This window comes from Poromitra crassiceps, assembly GCF_964638095.1.
Source record: "Poromitra crassiceps genome assembly, contig: HAP1_SCAFFOLD_49, whole genome shotgun sequence".
Taxonomy (NCBI): domain Eukaryota; kingdom Metazoa; phylum Chordata; class Actinopteri; order Beryciformes; family Melamphaidae; genus Poromitra; species Poromitra crassiceps.
In genome coordinates this window covers 1228548-1247446 of record NW_028152262.1, presented here as the reverse complement: position 1 = coordinate 1247446, position 18899 = coordinate 1228548, and the positions used below count along the sequence as shown (strand labels likewise).

Genomic DNA, 18899 nt, shown 5'->3' with positions numbered 1-18899 from the left:
CGGTCTGGTTGACAGCAGAACTACCTGCTGCTCGGTCTGGACAGAAGCCTACTTGCTGCTCGGTCTGGACAGAAGCCTACCTGCTGCTCGGTCTGGTTGACAGCAGAAACTACCTGCTGCTCGGTCTGGACAGAAGCCTACCTGCTGCTCGGTCTGGTTGACAGCAGAGACAGCAGCCTACCAGCAACACAGAGAAATATATTAAAATACATTGTATGATTGCAACAGCCCCCAGCATGACACAATAAAGATACATTTAAGGCACATAATAACACACACACACAGCGCTGGCTGTCCTACTCCTCGCACTGGCAGCCAATGCGCCACTATAACGTAACTTGCCCAACACTGGACAAGACACATTTTTACATTGCACCTCCCAACGCAACTAAAAACAGCATTCACATCACATACACAGTTCAAACTACTTACATGTTGTCACGGGCCGCAGGTTCACGCCAAGAACACGAGGACGCCAACTCACCAAACAGACTCGGTGCTCTGTGCTTTGACTATGAGTGGAAACGTTACCAGACCTGTCAGCAGCTAGCGTTATATGCCAGGGGCTTCAGACAGACAGCAGTTACGCTTGCGTTGCTAGTTCCCTGTAAATAACCCTGTTTTATATCACCCTTGATCAATTGTCTGTCTATATCTGCTACATACGTGCACTGCCAAGAGTAGCGTTATAAACCATAGATATATGACTACCGTATTGAAGCGATCCGCTCCCGGGACCGTTACGTGAGGAAGAGAGGAGGCAACAGCTTCGGTACAGGCTTTTTATTCACAGTTAACACTACAACTCTCGGCGGTTGTCACGCTCTAGTTAGCTACCGGCTTCCTAGCTTATCCAGACCCACGCAGGCATGCGCAGACCCGACAGGAAGAGGAAGTTTCCGCACTCATCCCCTTCCCCCCAGGAACCACCCTCCACATCAGTTCCTACCTAAACCCAGAGTCGCCACAGTATATTAAAAACATAAACACACTGGCATCTTTCATGCAGCCTAGCAAGCGTAACTGCTGTATGTCTGTCTGACCCACTGAGTTTGACGGTCTGACCACAGACTGTAGAAAGAGAAGTCATGCAGGATAGCCAAGCGAATGGTTTGGATGGAAGTTTGACGCTAGGCCAATCAGAGGCAGAGAGGGGCGGGTTATGCCTTCGCCATCATCCAAAAAAAAAGATCGCCTACTGCGAAGGTATGTGTGCGGGACGTGTGCGCATGCGCATACGTGTGTGTCACGTGATGAATGCGTGTAGGGGCGTTACCTGATTGGAGGTCGATTTGAACTCCTGAACTCACGTCACGTCACTCAGAGTTAAGCACTGGCAGTTGCTGTTTGGTCCTTCACCGCAGTAGACGTCCGACAGAAGAGCATCTCCGTGTCGTGAAGAACGAAATAGCAGAGCAGCAGATTGCGATGATCATGGTGGATTCTGTTGACGAGCAGACTGTTTACATCGACAGGTAAAATCACAAATGTTTGCTAGCTAGTTAGCAAGGGTCTTTATGTGTGTAATTTAAGTAATGGTTGAGTGGTTAGCTCAGTTTCCTTATAACGTTCATCGTGCAGAATATGGGCCTTTAATCTGCGTAATTCCAGTAATGGTTAGCGGTTAGCTCAGTTAGCCTAACTGTATGTGTCAGAGAGTTGTGTGTTGTGTTGGGGGAACTGTGAAGCATCTGTTCGACGACATTGTCGCGTCGTCTCTCTGAGGCACCAAGTCCGTATTTTCTTCCGAAATTGACGCACGAAAAAAAAAAGAATATGACCTCATTTGTGTCATCATTGACACACCGAGTCCGACAATTACGTCCGTCATTTTCGGACGAGGTTCGATTTTCTGCGTTTTTTGCATCAGTCAACAGATTTTTGCGAGCTGGGACCCTTCTGTGTTTTCAGATGACGGATTAAAAAACACGCATATGAAAACAATCGGACTGTGTGCAAAGACCAGCGTTTGTTAACGTTACAGCCTCTCTCTCTGTTTTGTTAACAAAGTGTCAAGTAGGCTAATAGCCAGACCCGAACACTCGGCTACAGTTATAATGTTCGTTACAGAACGTTAATTATCAAGATGTTTGTTTGGTGTGACATGGGGCTGTGTGTCCTTGTTTGGAGATGTTGGGTCAGATTCAACATGTTGAATCGTTTGTCCATGTTGAGCCCATGGCGCACCAATCAAACATTCTCCAGCAACTGCCAACATGAATGTTGTCAGACATGTTGGAGAATGTTTGATTGTTGTGCCATGTATGTAGCGTTACACACACAAGTTTGAAAGTTTAATGGAGTTGTAGCAGCAGTTGTGTTTCACTTTCAAAGTGTCTAGTCTAGTCCTGTCCTGTCTAGTAGGAGAAACAGCCAATACAATTGTATGTAGAAGAATAGCAAAGAAATACAGTGTAATACATAGAATAGGCCTAGCCTATATGTGTTTATATACACTTGTATATGTGTGTGTTGTGTCAAACGTGCGTGTGCGCGCATGTGTGTGCCTGTGTGTGTGTGCGTGTGTGTGCGCGTGTGTGTGTGTACGTGTGTGTATGTGTGTGTGTCTGCGTGCATGCGTGTGTGTGTGTGTGTGTGTGTGTGTGTGTGTGCGTGTGTATGCTTGCGTGCGTGCGTGTGTGTGCGTGTGTGTATGTGTGTGTACGTGGATTCCAGACATTAACACATGTAAATACAGGTGTAAATGCAAAGCAAGTGATTGGATAATATGCTATATCAATCATTATAGCGTATATCCAGATACAGAACACATTTGAACACTAAATGTGACTGAGAACCATTAACATTTTGTTGTTCATTGTGATTTCAGGTTTGAAGAGCCTGCAGCTCCAGCCTCCAGCAGCTCCACAACAAAGATGTCTTCACCTGGGAAGATGTCCCCAAAAGTGAAGACCCCTTCTCTGGGTGCAGCGTTGTGTGAGAGCCCAGCTCAGCCCCCGTTGGCTGACAGGAAAACCCCAACTGGCAAAAAGCGGGTTTCATTTGGAAGTCACCTCAGCGAACTGAAGAAGAAGCGGGTTTCATTTGGAGGCATGAGCCCAGAGGTTTTTGACAAACGTCTGCCTCCTGACTCTCCATTACGCAAATGGGCCACTGCACGACGAAGCCTGATAGAGGTAAGATTATGAAGGAGCGTTGTTGCGTTTTACATCTCACATTGTAATTGTAATGCATCTTGTATTTATTTATTTATTTATTTATTTTAATGGATTGTGATCTCCATAGGAATTCGAACAATCACTTGGGAAGATGTGCCCAAAAGTGAAGACGTCTTCTCCCAACGGTGCAGCGTTGTCTGAGAGCCCAGCTCAGCCCCCGTTGGAAGATGGACCATCAGTTGATATGGAGAATGTCCCCCAAGCTGACATGGCAAAAGGTAGGTTGTTGGAAGACAAATTTTCTCTCACAAATGTCCGCCCCCCAATAAAATACAATTAGCTGATTGAACCATGCAATAGCAGCAGAAAGGCTAAATGACAATATAAGGCTACTAGCTGCTTCCAAACGGACACACACACCTGCCAACATTAGGCTGTGAAAAAGAGGACCCCTTTGAAAATGTTTTCTTTTTCCCTCGCCAAAATGTAGCTGAACTTTGGAGTGTTATTTAGCTGCCTTCCTGACAAACTAACATGACAGGGTTGGTACAATTTTGATTCCTGAGTTGAGACGAGTTTACCATCAGTATTACCAACAAGGACGGATATTCAAATATATATTTGAATATAAATAAAAAGTATCGAATATGAAAAAATTATATTCAAGGTGGAAAAAGACAGGGACCGCCTGTAACATTAGCCTGCAGCTAGCTGGCTGGCTAACAAGTCATGACAATTAGTCAATCACATAAACAAATAGGATTAAAACGTGCCAGGCGATGGTTTTGCATACAGGAGACAAACGGCAGCAGAAAAGCATTTTGGCTAGTTAAAGCCCCCTCCTGCCACACACACCTGCGAAAAAGAGGACCCATTTGAAAATGTTTTTTTTCCCTCGCCAAAATTTTGCCTAAATTTGGAGTGTTATTTAGCCACCTTCCTGACAAACTAGCATGACATGGTTGGCAAATTCGATTCCTTAGGTCTTCTAGTTTCATATGATACCAGAAACTTCACTCTGGGTTTAAAACTGAGCCTGCTGCAGCCTCTGAAATTAAATGTTCAAAATTGTGATATTTCCCAAATATCACAATATTTCTGAAAATCAGCCCAATCCGGCTACTCCTCAGGGTTAATGTGTATGTAAAAACTATAAAACTATATATGTAAAAACTATATATATATATATATATATATATATATATATATTTCACAGCAATAGGGCTGGCACGGATCAGAAAACCCACGGTTCGGATCACGTTATACTTTTTATAACCATTTGTTGCCCTGCACAGCTCAAAAAATATTTTTTTTCCCTTAACTCATTGAGTGCCAGCCACTTTTGGAGAACGGACGCTCCCAGTGCCAGAGTTTCAGAGCGTTTTCAGTGATTTCTCGAGGCCCACAGAATATTGTGTGATATATTACTATGTAAACACTGAACACGCACAAAGAACGATGAGACTCTATTCTATCATCTGCAAAAAAAAGTTTATTGATCCCATTTTCCGTTCTTTAGTTATGAGCCGGAGAAGATAGCTTGATTTACCCCAAAACAGCAATTTTTTTCTAGAAGCTGAGATAATGAGCCTTTTGTGAAATTAAACATTTCAAGCACATCACTGACTCTGAAGCTAATCTTTTCTAATGTAGTCACACCTCAAAAATAATTTCCTTCAATAAAACAGTGAAGGCCAGGGAATTTTGTTTGGCAGAATAATATTTTAGCTGCAACCAGCAGCGCTGGCCCCTGCGTGTGCTGCTGGTTGCAGCTTCTTGCTGGTCTTGATTTGCTGCTGGTGGGCATCGGATATTCTGGCTTGCGTTTGTCAATCCTGTCCTGCTGTCTGGGTCTGTCTGGGTGTTGTGTGCTGCTCTGCGTGCGATGTCTGTGTCTGGCTGCGCTGCAGGGGTTCTCATACACTAGCGTTAAACGTTAAATACAACAAAAAGGGACGTTCCGAACCACGTTCCGAACCGTGGGGGCTGATCTACTGTCTGAGTGAAAGGTCGGGTTGAAAAGAAGCGGCTGGCAACTGTGCATGTGTCGCAGGAAGCACGGTGCTACTCTACGGCTCTCCCCAGATCGGCAGAGGGGGCAGCAGCAGGGGGAAATTGGCCAAGTACAGTTTGGGAGAAAATGGGGGGGAAATCGGCGGGGTCGGGAAAATACACTGAAGAGGATTCCAGCTTCCTGTGTTTTCCAAGCCTGGAAGAGTTATGGAAATTGTCCATTTCCACAAACCTTTGGAAATGAACATAGCTGTGAATTTTTTTTAATAAGTTTTGCTCATATTAGATCTACGACACTGTTTGAAAGAGAAATAATCTTTATTCTTATATCTTTATTCCAGAAGCGGAGGCTGAGGAAGTTGTGACCTGTGGACCATTGCGGACCATTGCCCGGACCATTGCCACACGGACCATTGCCCCTGCTCCAGCTGTGAGAAAAAGTGCACGCATCAGAATCAGGATTGAAAAAAGGAAACGCGTGGAAGAAAGTGACTCTCCAGCTCCCAAGCAAGAAGTCACTCAATTGGCATTTATTGCTGTCTTGGGCTTAATGCCCAAGCGAGCAAGAAATGCCAGTTCAGTTGACATGATGGACAACAGGGTTGCAAGTGACCATACTTATTGCCGCTGCAACACGAGGACAACACGAGGACAATGAAGATGCTTCTCCGGACCTTGTGGTTCAGACTGGGAGTTCAGCGGCCAGTGGACAGGAGGCAGGTCTGCCTGTTTGCCTCGGCCAGCCTCTCCCATCCTACTCAGGGACACGCGTATGAATCCCAACCTAGGACTCTTTCCACCTGGCCTGCCTCAAGGATGTGTCCAAGGAGCTGTTACTATGGGTTAAGACGTTTCAGAAGCTCCTTGGCTGACCCTTGGGTGCAGACTAGCTGTAGGAGTAGACAAGAGCGCCCGTATTCAACAAACCTCGTCAAATCAGTTTTAAAATCCAGTTTGAAACCAGTGACAATTCCTGGAAAGAGGGTTCAGTTTTAAAATCCAGTTTGAAACCAGTGACAATTCCTGGAAAGAGGATTCAGTTTTAAAATCCAGTTTGAAACCAGTGACAATTCCTGGAAAGAGGATTCCGTTTTAAAATCCAGTTTGAAACCAGTGACAATTCCTGGAAAGAGGATTCAGTTTTAAAATCCAGTTTGAAACCAGTGACAATTCCTGGAAAGAGGATTCAGTTTTAAAATCCAGTTTGAAACCAGTGACAATTCCTGGAAAGAGGATTCAGTTTTAAAATCCAGTTTGAAACCAGTGACAATTCCTGGAAAGAGGGTTCAGTTTTAAAATCCAGTTTGAAACCAGTGACAATTCCTGGAAAGAGGGTTCAGTTTTAAAATCCAGTTTGAAACCAGTGACAATTCCTGGAAAGAGGGTTCAGTTTTAAAATCCAGTTTGAAACCAGTGACAATTCCTGGAAAGAGGGTTCCCAAAGGGCCGAGAACGAAACAACCATCCAAAACCAACCAGCCTTCCCAGGATGAGGACAAGGATATGATGCAGTGTATTGCCTTTGCAACAGCAGATCAGTATCATTTGCCAACGCTTTGCCATGACTTGATCAACCATGGTTTCCATGAAGTGGATTTACCTAGAGGTGCCTCAAATGCGCTGGTGATATTGACAGAGATGGCAGCGAAACCAGACGACGATGCCCTCATGTTCTTCTTCAGGGAAGAAGTGCTCTTTGCACTGAGACACTGTATAAACCTGAGGTCGGACCTGCTCATCATCACACCTGATTTCTACTGGGACCGAGAAAACCTGGAAAAGCTTTATGACAAGACCTGCCAGTTCCTCAGCATCAACCGCAGAGTCAATGTTATGAACGAGAAGCTGGAACATTGCACACAGTTGACAGACCTCATGAGGAGCCACCTGAGTGAGAAGCACAGCTTGAGGTTAGAGTGGATGATCTTCATCCTTATCACCATTGAGGTTATTCTGACATTCAGCTAAACAGTCTTATTCTCAACTCGTCCGTAAAAACATTATAGGCAATGACATAAGACCTCGGTTTTTCAGATGCAGTTTCATAATACACCAATCAGAGAGGCCTTTTGGAGCATTTATGCTCAAATTATCATCACAAGCTGATATAAAGACATCAGGTAAACCAAGTTGATCTTCCCATTAATGTCTAACTTCCTTTCAGCTGACAGACTAAACATCCCATGACAAACCAATGTCTGTTATGTGGGCTGTAATTATGCAGTTATGTTGGTTGGTGTCACCCACACTAGAGCTGAGCTAGGGGTTTGTTGTGGTTTTTGGAACCCCACTTCACACAGGAAAGAGGCAGTGAACACAATGTGTGAGACTGGAAACATGACGGGGCTATATCTTTCTTTGTGCAAGCATTCTAGTTGATCTCTTAGCTATAAGAGGATGACAAACTTTTGCTTTTGTGCAAAACGTAGAACTCCGAAAAAAGCACTTCAGTGGGAATTCATATTAAAAAGAGAATGTTCTTTAAAGGGAATATAAAAAAAAACATACAAAAAGTATGGAAACAACCAGATCAACTAGTCTGTAATAATAATTAAAAGAAAGAATGAAAGAATAAGAAGTTAAAAAGCCTTTATTGCTCATTCATATTGAATTTGTCCATGTGAATGTGTAGGCAATATCTCCATCATGGTCATCACTTACCGTATATACTATATAATGTATGTTCCAAGGAAATTGAGTAATCTTCTTCAATCAGAAACCAAGAGTGTTGGAGATAGGAGATAACCATAATAAGTATAATTTACAATGACAAAGAGAATAATAATAAAATACTAATAAAGAATAAGAAAGAAAAATAAGCCACAAAAGAAAGCAATATGGATACAAAAATAAAAATGGAGTCAATTCAAAAATAATCACTGGTACCTCGCTCTCTTTTAATTCAATAGTTTGAGGTGGTTTCCCTTTCTAATAGTATAGAATAAAATATTTGTTTGTTCGTTTTCTGATTGTTAACAGCAAGATGTCTCCACATCCTTGCTAACAGGAAACTAATAAATATGACTGCGAAGTGATGACACTGATAAAAGCATATTGCCTACATGTTGGAGTTTTCAACAAATTCAGATCAGAAGAGGTGCCTTGGCCCTTTTCTTATTTTTTATATGTTTGTTATTAATGTAGAAGCAGATCAGGAACACAATCTCTTGTATAAAAAGATCTTAACTGTGCAAATAATTCGATGTTGATGTTACTGAAGAAAACCTGATGGGACCCAAATGGACTCAGTGGGATCTGAGTTACCATGAGAAACTCTGACAACAGTTGTACATATCATCAATCTGTGACATTCAATACATTCCAGGAGTTATTTTGTGTTGTATAGTTGTGTATATAGTTGTAAGTTGTATAATAAATTTTTTCGTGAACCCATTTTTTCTTGTCTTGCCTTGTCTACTTCTACTTCAGTTAGCAATTTCCTACATTTCCCAGAATGCCTTTCATCAACCCTGAGAGAACGGACCTGAACTCAAACTGCTCAAACTCTTCCTCTTCTACGATGGATTTCTCCTTTTATTATTGCTGATATATGTATATATATGCATAATTCATGTATTCATTCAAGACTAAACAGACAACATGGCCCATGGATATAGTTTAGATTAACTTTATATCAACAATTTCAGGTTCGGCCACACACACACACACACACACACACACAGAGCATAGAATTTGGTATTACAATGAGAAAAAACAAGTATTTGTCAAGTGTAAAGTATTAAGAATGTATTACATTTAATCTTGATATTCATGTGCTGTATCTTATAACAGGTAAGAAATAAAGTGCTTTAAATGTAATACGAGTGCATTTTAAAAATCAATTTGACAGAAATTATTTCGACATCTTTCATCATTGAAAACCTTCATAGATTCGGTGAGAATCAATTTGGCACAATTTGGCAAAAAATAAAAAATCTCTTTAGTACAAGATGCATTGCTGTTTTTAAAGCTTGGATTTGCATGGTCCGGAGGGACTGATGGAGGCGTAGTGAGCCAGCAGACGGTCAGCCTCCCTCCAGCCGGACAGCAGGGCTCCGTGGACGGTGGAGAAGTAGCAGGAGTGAGTCGCCTCTCCGGCAAACAACACCTGCAAGGCCTGCTGGGATACAGCAAGCAGTCAGCAAGCAGTCAGTCAAAAGAAACAACACCTGCAAGGCCTGCTGGGATACAGCAAGCAGTCAGTCAAAAGAAACAACACCTGCAAAGCCTGCTGGGATACAGCAAGCAGTCAGTCAAAAGGGGACAGGGGCCTCACTTTGTTCTATCTGTTTGTGACTAAACAAAATATCTGGGTCACTTTATTACAGATCAAATATCTGATGATGATGACAAGTACAGACAGCGCCATATGTTATATGCACAAGCTAACACCTTAAGGAAATTCTATTTATGTTCAGACCTTGATAAGATTAATCTCTTCAGAGCTCACTGCATATATATATATATACATACTGCCCCCTTGTGGGTGAATTTAAAAAAAGCATGCATCCACAAGCTTCAGGTTGCTTATGACGACTGTTTGCAGATATTGCCTAAAAATAACAGGTGGAGTAGGCCTAGTGAAAGTGACTTGTTCAAACAGGTGGAGTAGGCCTAGTGCAAGTGACTTGTTCAAACAGGTGGAGTAGGCCTAGTGCAAGTGACTTGTTCAAACAGGTGGAGTAGGCCTAGTGCAAGTGACTTGTTCAAACAGGTGGAGTAGGCCTAGTGCAAGTGACTTGTTAAAACAGGTGGAGTAGGCCTAGTGAAAGTGACTTGTTCAAACAGGTGGAGTAGGCCTAGTGCAAGTGACTTGTTCAAACAGGTGGAGTAGGCCTAGTGCAAGTGACTTGTTCAAACAGGTGGAGTAGGCCTAGTGCAAGTGACTTGTTAAAACAGGTGGAGTAGGCCTAGTGAAAGTGACTTGTTAAAACAGGTGGAGTAGGCCTAGTGCAAGTGACTTGTTCAAACAGGTGGAGTAGGCCTAGTGCAAGTGACTTGTTCAAACAGGTGGAGTAGGCCTAGTGCAAGTGACTTGTTAAAACAGGTGGAGTAGGCCTAGTGCAAGTGACTTGTTCAAACAGGTGGAGTAGGCCTAGTGCAAGTGACTTGTTCAAACAGGTGGAGTAGGCCTAGTGCAAGTGACTTGTTAAAACAGGTGGAGTAGGCCTAGTGAAAGTGACTTGTTAAAACAGGTGGAGTAGGCCTAGTGCAAGTGACTTGTTCAAACAGGTGGAGTAGGCCTAGTGCAAGTGACTTGTTCAAACAGGTGGAGTACGCCTAGTGCAAGTGACTTGTTCAAACAGGTGGAGTAGGCCTAGTGCAAGTGACTTGTTCAAACAGGTGGAGTAGGCCTAGTGCAATGTGAAAGCCCTAGTGCGTGAGTGTGTGTACCTGAGAAGGTGCACCCTTTGCAGGCAGAGGTTCCCTCAAGTTGTCCAGGTCCTGCGCTGAACAGCCTCTTCCTGGGTAGCTGTAGGATCCACAGGTCCAGGGGTCGTGAAACCACTGGGAGCGCAGGATTCTCCTCGGTGTGATGGTGGGGTTTCCTAAACACACACAGTTACTTTACAACAACAGGTGTCTGACAGGTGACAATGCTTCAAAGATCAAGGCTCAGAAACATCACTAGAACATGGAAGGATCCTATCCACCTTACTTCTAGCTGCCATGATGCCTGATGGGTGCTTCTTCCGCTTCCGGTGTAATAGACTGTTTTACAGTCTATGGTTTTAACTTGACAAAAAGAATGTCTGTGAGGATTTTACAGCAGAGCCATTCTGCTCTACAGCCGTGTCGTTCGGGTGCTGGGATAACGTAATGCATTGTGGGTAGTCGGCTACTGTGGCTAATGCGTAATAGTTCCTTTACATGGCAGTAAAACACCACTGAATGACCAAATTGATTTAACTTTTAACCATTTCGAGTAACACTGTTTCCATACGGACCCCCAGCGTTGGTTAGTTGTTTATAACGTGACTATATTTATAACGGACTCCAGTTTCCGGTTTATAATTTGGGTCTGCGGCCGAGTATAACAAAGGAAATGGCAAGCTGCAACAATAAGTCACGTTAAACCGGACCTTGTTCCCACAATTATCTTTTACAATGGGGCATTCAAAAATAAGGTGGATAGATTCTGTCAAGCAATGTGCTGTCACTGAGTATCGTCCCCCCCCCTTCCCCCTGCTGCCCCGGGCACTACCGCCTCTGCCGATCTGATGAGGGCCGTAGATAGCCTGGGTAAACCCAGCCCCCACGTGACCTGCTCTCAGACCTCTGGTTCTCAGTCACTAGGGACTGAGAGCAGGTCTGAGAGCAGGTCACGTGGGGGCTGGGTTTACCCAGGCTAGGCCGTAGACATACACACATAATTCCTCCGATACATGCAGTTGCCACCCGCTTCTTTTCACCTGATGGCGGGCAGCTTCACCAGCAGGACGTAGCGCGTGGGAGGATCACGCTATTGCCACCAGTTCCCTTCCGCACCGAACAGACGCCCCGACCGACCAGAGGAGGCGCTAGTGCAGCGACCAGGACACGTTTTTGTTGTTGTTTTTTTTACACAGAAGGGTTTTCGACTCACCTGTGAATCTTCGGATGAGCTGCGTGACTGCGAGTGTGACTTCCTGTTCAGGCAGCGTCTCCATATACTCTGACTCGTGACCAGCGATCCAGCCACAGAGAACGTGGCCGTACCTGAGTGCAGACATCAATAATAAGATGAGGAGTTGCACAACGTAATCCCCCCCCACATTGTACTAGGCCAATTCCCCCTGCCAAGCTGTCTCGATCATTGCTCCAACCGGTCTGCCAATCTGGGGAGAGTTGTAGACTAGCACATGCTTCCTCCGATACATGTGCAGTCGCCAGCCGCTTCACTGGCAGGACAACTTGTAGCTCGTGGGTGCCCCCGCACAGCAGAGGTTTGACTCCGTAACTCTTATCTATGCATTCATTTTGTTTGATATTTTTCTGGAAATAGAACAGAAACAAGCGAGGGAGGCATCAGAGTCTCTTGTGGTTCCTGACCTTTCAGAGGGTTTGAGAACAGTGAAGCCAAACATCTTCTTTATCCAGGATCTCTGTATATCTGACACCTGGTCCACCATATTCTCCTGGACAGAGATAAGAGATGAAACAGATAGTTCAAATGTGCGTGTGTGTGTGTGTGTGTGCATGTGTGTGTGTGTGTGTGTGTGTGTGTGTGTGCACTGTGCGGCAGTCTGTATTTTAGCCAGGGGAGAAATCAGATTTGAACATGCATACTAGAGATGCATCTTACCGTCCGGCCACACTACACACCTCGTCCTCCCACACCAGGTAAATGACTTCACAGTCAGCATCCCACCACGGGGAGTCAAACTCCACAAAGATTTTGTTATTCGTTCCAAAACCAATTCTCTGGATGGAGTGCAGCTTGTGTAGCGGGAGAGGCGGACGGAACAGGGTGGAATGGTGCTTCTTTAGGTATCCTGAGCAAACAGAAGAGAACAGAACATTAGAGAACAGAACAGAACAGATAGAACAGAACATTAGAGAACAGAATAGAACAGAACATTAGAGAACAGAACTAGTTTCTGCTCACACCGAGTACACACTGTATAGCAGTGGTTCTCAAGGTGGGGTCGAGGGACGACCAGGGGTCCTTTAGTCAAGTTTACATGTTAAACTTCACCATATAAGAATGTATAAGGATGAATATTTTGATCATAGTTTCACTGTTATCTTTCTGCCTAAAATACAGTTGTGGAAAAATCTGGACAAAATTGCATGTGATAAAACTATTCTCAGATTTGTGTTTGAGTTAGACAAACTCTCATCAGATGGGGGTCCACGGCCTAGGCAGGGCATTCACGACGACTACTGCATTTTAGTAGTGGACTACTCCCAAAAGGTAGTTGACTAGTCACGCCAGATATCTCTTTTTCCCCCACCCAATGAAAACGATCAATTCTCATCATGGTCTCAAAAACAGCCAAAGGGTTAACTAATGTAGGCGGGACAAACCTATAGAAAGGTATGTGAAATAGCAGTCCTGATTGGCTCTATAGAAGGGTATGTGAAATAGCAGAGTCCTGATTGGCTCTATAGAAGGGTATGTGAAATAGCAGAGTCCTGATTGGCTCTATAGAAGGGTATGTGAAATAGCAGAGTCCTGATTGGCTCTATAGAAGGGTATGTGAAATAGCAGAGTCCTGATTGGCTCTATAGAAGGGTATGTGAAATAGCAGAGTCCTGATTGGCTCTATAGAAGGGTATGTGAAATAGCACAGTCCTGATTGGCTCTGAGAGGCTGCTTACAAATGAGCCGCTAAACCCCCGCGACTTGTCTAAAGATACCAACTGTTTGACTGCAGTAACAACATCGAGGGCAGTCTTTCCCTCTCTAAATACCTTCAATTTGGTGGTTTCTTTAACATGGCATAACGTAAGAAAAGTATTGTTCAATTAAATCTATGTTCTATTTATTTATTTATATTGTTTATTCCTAAAACCACAGATGAACGATTAGTTGACTATGATGCAGTGTTGACTAGTGGTTTTGAAAGTCGACTAGTCTGTGAAAGTAAACAACTGAACTGATATACTCTTGAACTTTGAAAAGAGACCTCATAAACTTTATATATTCCAATGGTATAAAACACAATGAGCAGACACAATGTCTACCTAGAGGCACGGTGACAATAACATGGTCAGCAGCCTCTCGCCGTCGACACATTCAACCATCACAGGGTCTCCCCCCCTCTCTGTCACAGGGTCTTCCCCCCTCTCTGTCACAGGGTCTCCCCCCCTCTCTGTCACAGGGTCTTCCCCCCTCTCTGTCACAGGGTCTCCCCCCCTCTCTGTCACAGGGTCTTCCCCCCCTCTCTGTCACAGGGTCTCCCCCCCTCTCTGTCACAGGGTCTCCCCCCGTCTCTGTCACAGGGTCTCCCCCCCTCTCTGTCACAGGGTCTCCCCCCCTCTCTGTCACAGGGTCTCCCCCCGTCTCTGTCACAGGGTCTCCCCCCCCTCCCCCTCTCTGTCACAGGGTCTCCCCTCCTCTCTGTCACAGGGTCTCCCCCCCTCTCTGTCACAGGGTCTCCCCCCTCTCTGTCACAGGGTCTCCCCCCCTCTCTGTCACAGGGTCTCCCCCCCCCTCTCTGTCACAGGGTCTCCCCCCCCCTCTCTGTCACAGGGTCTCCCCCCCCCTCTCTGTCACAGGGTCTTCCCCCCCTCTCTGTCACAGGGACTCCCCCCCCCCCTCTGTCACAGGGTCTTCCCCCCTGTCTGTCACAGGGTCCCCCCCCCCCTCTCTGTCACAGGGTCTTCCCCCCCTCTCTGTCACAGGGACTCCCCCCCCTCCCCCCCCCCCTCTGTCACAGGGTCTTCCCCCTGTCTGTCACAGGGTCTCCCCCCCCCTGTCTGTCACAGGGTCTTCCCCCCTCTCTGTGCTGCTCCAGTGGACACAGCACACCGGCCGGCTCATGCGCGATTGTACGTGCAACCCCCTAGTGGCCAGATGATTTTTTATTTTATGTTGATGAGGGCCGAAACAGCCTGGCACTGTTAACATGACTTGTTGGCACCTCTATACTATGCTTTACGGTACCCATGATGCTGTGCTGGCTGCGCGCTGTGATGACGTGTTATGTTGTGAGCCGGGAGCGGCAAGTTGTCATGCTGTTGAGAGCGGAAAAGTAAACGAACTGATATTAAATAAACGTCTCATTATTGAGTTAACATGGTAGCAGAGGATGGCTGCCTCTAATAACTACAGACTGCCTCCGACATTCGACGAGGGAAAGTCGTACGAAAACTGGAAAAATGAAGTGGAAATGTGGAGACGGGTGACGGACCTCGACAAGAAAAAACAAGCACTGGCTGTAGCGTTGTCGTTGGATGGCCGACCAAGGGACATTGCTCTAGAAATACAAGCGGACGATCTAAACAAGGATGATGGTATGAACACTTTGATTCGGGAACTTGACAAAGTTTTCATGAGAGAAGAGAAAGATCGGGCTTATGAAGCGTACTCTGTGTTTGATCGAGTGTCAAGGAAAGACGGCGTCGCTATGGCCGAATACATAGCGGACTTTGAACAGAAATACAACAAGATCCGTAAGTTTAATATGGTTCTGCCCGACGCTGTTTTAGCGTTTAAACTCCTCGATACAGCCGGCCTTGATGTCAAAGACAAGCAACTAGCATTAACTGCGTGTGGTACGCACACTTTTGCTGATATGAAGTCAGCGCTCAAACGAGTATTTGGTGAGAAGAGTGAGCAGAAGACTGGAGCAATCAACGTGAGCCAAGATGCTGTGTACTACACGGATCACAGAAGAGGAAGAGAGCAGTCACGAGCCCAAAGTAGCCAAGCTAGAGGAGGACCACTCGCAGGCACTAACCCGCTTGATAAGTATGGACGACGAACAAAATGTGGAATTTGTCAGAGCACATACCACTGGGTGAAAGACTGCCCACACAAGAAAGAGCATGTAAAAATGACAAGTGAAAATCAATGCAGTGAAGAACCTGATGAGTGTAACTTAACACTGTTTTCCAAGGAATCAGATTCTGAAATATTCATGGTTGAAGCTCTAGGATCGGCTGTAATCGATACAGCATGCACGAGGACAGTCTGTGGTGAAAAGTGGCTGAATAACTATGTAAAGGGACTAAATGAGAGAGACGTACAAAAAGTGATAAACACAGGCAGCAGCAGGCCTTTTAAGTTCGGGGATGGACATGTTGTGCATTCCACAAAAATGGTCAAAATCCCAGCCAAGATAGGAAAAACAAAATGCTGCATAGAAACAGAAGTAGTCCCATCTGACATCCCCTTACTGCTAAGCAAAGCCTCGCTAAAAAGAGCGGGAACTGTCTTGGACTTAAAGAATGATACAGCAACAATGTTTAAACAACAGTTAGCTCTGGAGGTTACATCCTCAGGCCATTATTGTTTAAACATATCAGATAAAGATTCCCCAAGTGATACATATGAGAACATAGTGCTAGCAATTACAGACAACATGACTGAGGAACAAAAGCATAAAGCTTTACTTAAGCTGCACAAGCAATTTGGCCATGCGTCAGTTGATAAACTTAAGAAACTGCTGATTAATGCTGGAAATGTTGATGATAAGAGCATTGCTATTCTAGAAGAGATAGTAAACAAATGTGAGATATGTCTCAAACACAGCAAACCTAAACCTAAGCCTGCTGTTGGTTTGCCCATGGCTTCCCGTTACAACGAGACTGTAGCAGTGGATTTGCATGAGCTGGAGCATAATGTGTGGTACCTTCACATTATCGATCACTTCACTCGCTTCAGTGCTGGCAGCATTGTCACCTCCAAGAAACCAAGCGTGATTGTGAAACACATCATGCATTCCTGGATCAGTGTCCACGGCCCACCGGAGCGACTTTTCAGTGATAATGGAGGGGAGTTTAATAATGAGGAAATAAGAGACATGGCAGAGAATTTCAACATTGAAATAAAAACCACTGCTGGCTACAGTCCATGGAGCAATGGCTTGTTGGAGCGCCATAACCAAACACTCACGGAGATATTGTTGAAAGTTAAACTCGACAACGGATGCGACTGGAGAACGGCCCTGGATTGGGCACTCATGGCGAAAAATACAATGCAGAATGTGCACGGCTTCAGCCCATACCAACTGGTATTTGGACAGAATCCAAATCTTCCCTCTGTACTAGTCGATAAGCCACCGGCTTTAGAAGGAACCACGATGAGTGCATGGGTAGGACAACATATAACAGCGTTGCACACAGCAAGGAAAGCATTCACAGAGTCAGAGTGCTCAGAGAGAATAAGGAGAGCTCTAAGAAAGCAGCTCCGTCCAACAGATGAGAAGTATGAAACCGGAGACAAAGTCTTTTACAAGAGAACAGACTGTGTTGAATGGAAAGGTCCTGGAGTCGTGATAGGACAAGACGGGGTAGTAATATTTGTACGTCATGGTGGGACATATGTCAGGGTTCACCACTCTAGGCTGAGGAGAGCTAATTGTGATCACAGTGAAGGGGGCGGGGCTAGTGCTGAGGGCCCAGAGCCCCCACCGCAAAATGACAGTGATGGAGGTAACTTAGCCGCTACTGATAGTGACATAGAGGATGATAATGATGCTGGTTATGTTGCAGGGCTCCTCAACAATGCTGTAGCTAACGCTGATGGTGGCGATCATCAGGATGATCAGCCACAGCCAATAGGCATAAGAGTAGGAGGCTCTATAATGCTAAAAACAGGACAACAAATTAGCTATGTGGACAACGACACTGGTATTCCTCACACAGCAAAAGTGATGGGACGAGCAGGAAAGGCAACAGGCAGACACAAGAACTGGTACAACCTACAGTACTCAGAACCCCCTGATATTGCAGGTACAGAGAGGTCAGCTGATCTTACTCGGGTAAACAATCTTCAGATTGTGCCACTGAACAATGATGTACTATGCTCTGAGTCTGCTGTGCATGAAAATGTTTCAGTTGAAAATGCAAAACTTGACAATGATGTACTATGCTCTGTTATACATGAAAATGATGTGTTAGTCACAGAGGATGTTTCATTTAACAATGCAAAACTTGACGAAATTAGTAACTGGGAGAAAAATGGGGTGTTTGATGAGGTAAAAGATATTGGCCAAAAGAAGGTATCCACCAGATGGGTGTGTACACTGAAGGAAACCCCTGATGGTATAGTGCCCAAAGCACGTCTAGTAGCTAGGGGCTTTGAAGAATTTGACACAAAAGATCTTCCTAAAGACTCTCCCACATGCTCATCAGATTCACTCAGGATACTGATGTCAGTTATATGTCAGAGACAGTGGACACTACACTCCATGGACATCAAGTCGGCTTTTCTTCAGGGGGCGGAGCTGTCTAGGGACATTTACATTCGGCCTCCTCCTGAAGCCAAAAGTGAAGGAACATTGTGGAAGCTCAGGAAATGTGTCTATGGACTAGCTGATGCATCGCTCTACTGGTAGAATAAAGTCAAAGCAACACTGCTGAGAACGGGAGCCACAATGTCACAAGTGGATCCTGCTGTTTTCTTCTGGCTTGATGAATCCTGCAGTGTCACTGGAATCCTGGCTTGTCATGTGGATGACTTCATCTGGGGTGGCACTGACACATTTGCCACTACAGTCATTCCCCACCTCAAAAAGGCTTTTCAAGTGGGGCGTGAGGAGCATAACAGCCTTCGCTATGTGGGGATGGAATTTGCACTTGCTCTTGCTGATGGTATTGACAATGCCATATTTCTATCCTCCCTCTACTCTGAACTGACCACAGGAAAGGTCACACAGGACATCTTGCCTGTGATATGTGTCACAGACAACTACTCCCTTGTGGATGCTATCAAGTCCACAAAATCTGTGACAGAAAAACGATTGAGACTAGAAATAAGTGGCATCAAAGAACTAGTCCAAAACAAAAGGATCCAACGTATCCTGTGGTCAGACACAAAGGAACAGCTGGCAGACTGTCTGACTAAAAAGGGAGCTTCTTCCCTTGTGCTTCTCAAAGCACTGAAGGATGGACAGTGGAAGGTTGGGTGACTGTAAAAAAGGGAGAAAATGTTAATGGCTGTTCTAGCCTGATGTAATGATAAGGTTACAGAGTGTTTACTTAAATCTAATTACAGGGTTTACTAAAATCGAATGGCTGTTCAAGACTGAAAAAAAAGGAATTTGTTTTCTGACAAGGGTTAAAAAAGAAACATGGTTTCTGTCACTTTTATTTTTTTTTAGAAAGAGGGGAGTT

At 44.8% G+C, this 18899-nt stretch overlaps 1 protein-coding gene across 1 annotated transcript; it reads right to left on the bottom strand.

Moving 5' to 3' along the window:
* Positions 1 to 9046: 9046 nt before the first annotated feature.
* On the bottom strand, positions 9047 to 14728 carry LOC310800726 (peroxisomal N(1)-acetyl-spermine/spermidine oxidase-like; the record flags this gene model as incomplete). The annotated part of the gene is made up of 6 exons (XM_083664661.1): positions 9047 to 9249; positions 10527 to 10681; positions 11719 to 11831; positions 12165 to 12250; positions 12438 to 12607; positions 14725 to 14728. 6 exons carry the CDS (start codon positions 14726 to 14728, stop codon positions 9097 to 9099), a joined length of 681 nt encoding a protein of 226 aa, XP_083520787.1. The 3' UTR covers positions 9047 to 9096.
* Between the last annotated feature and the right edge of the window lie 4171 nt (positions 14729 to 18899).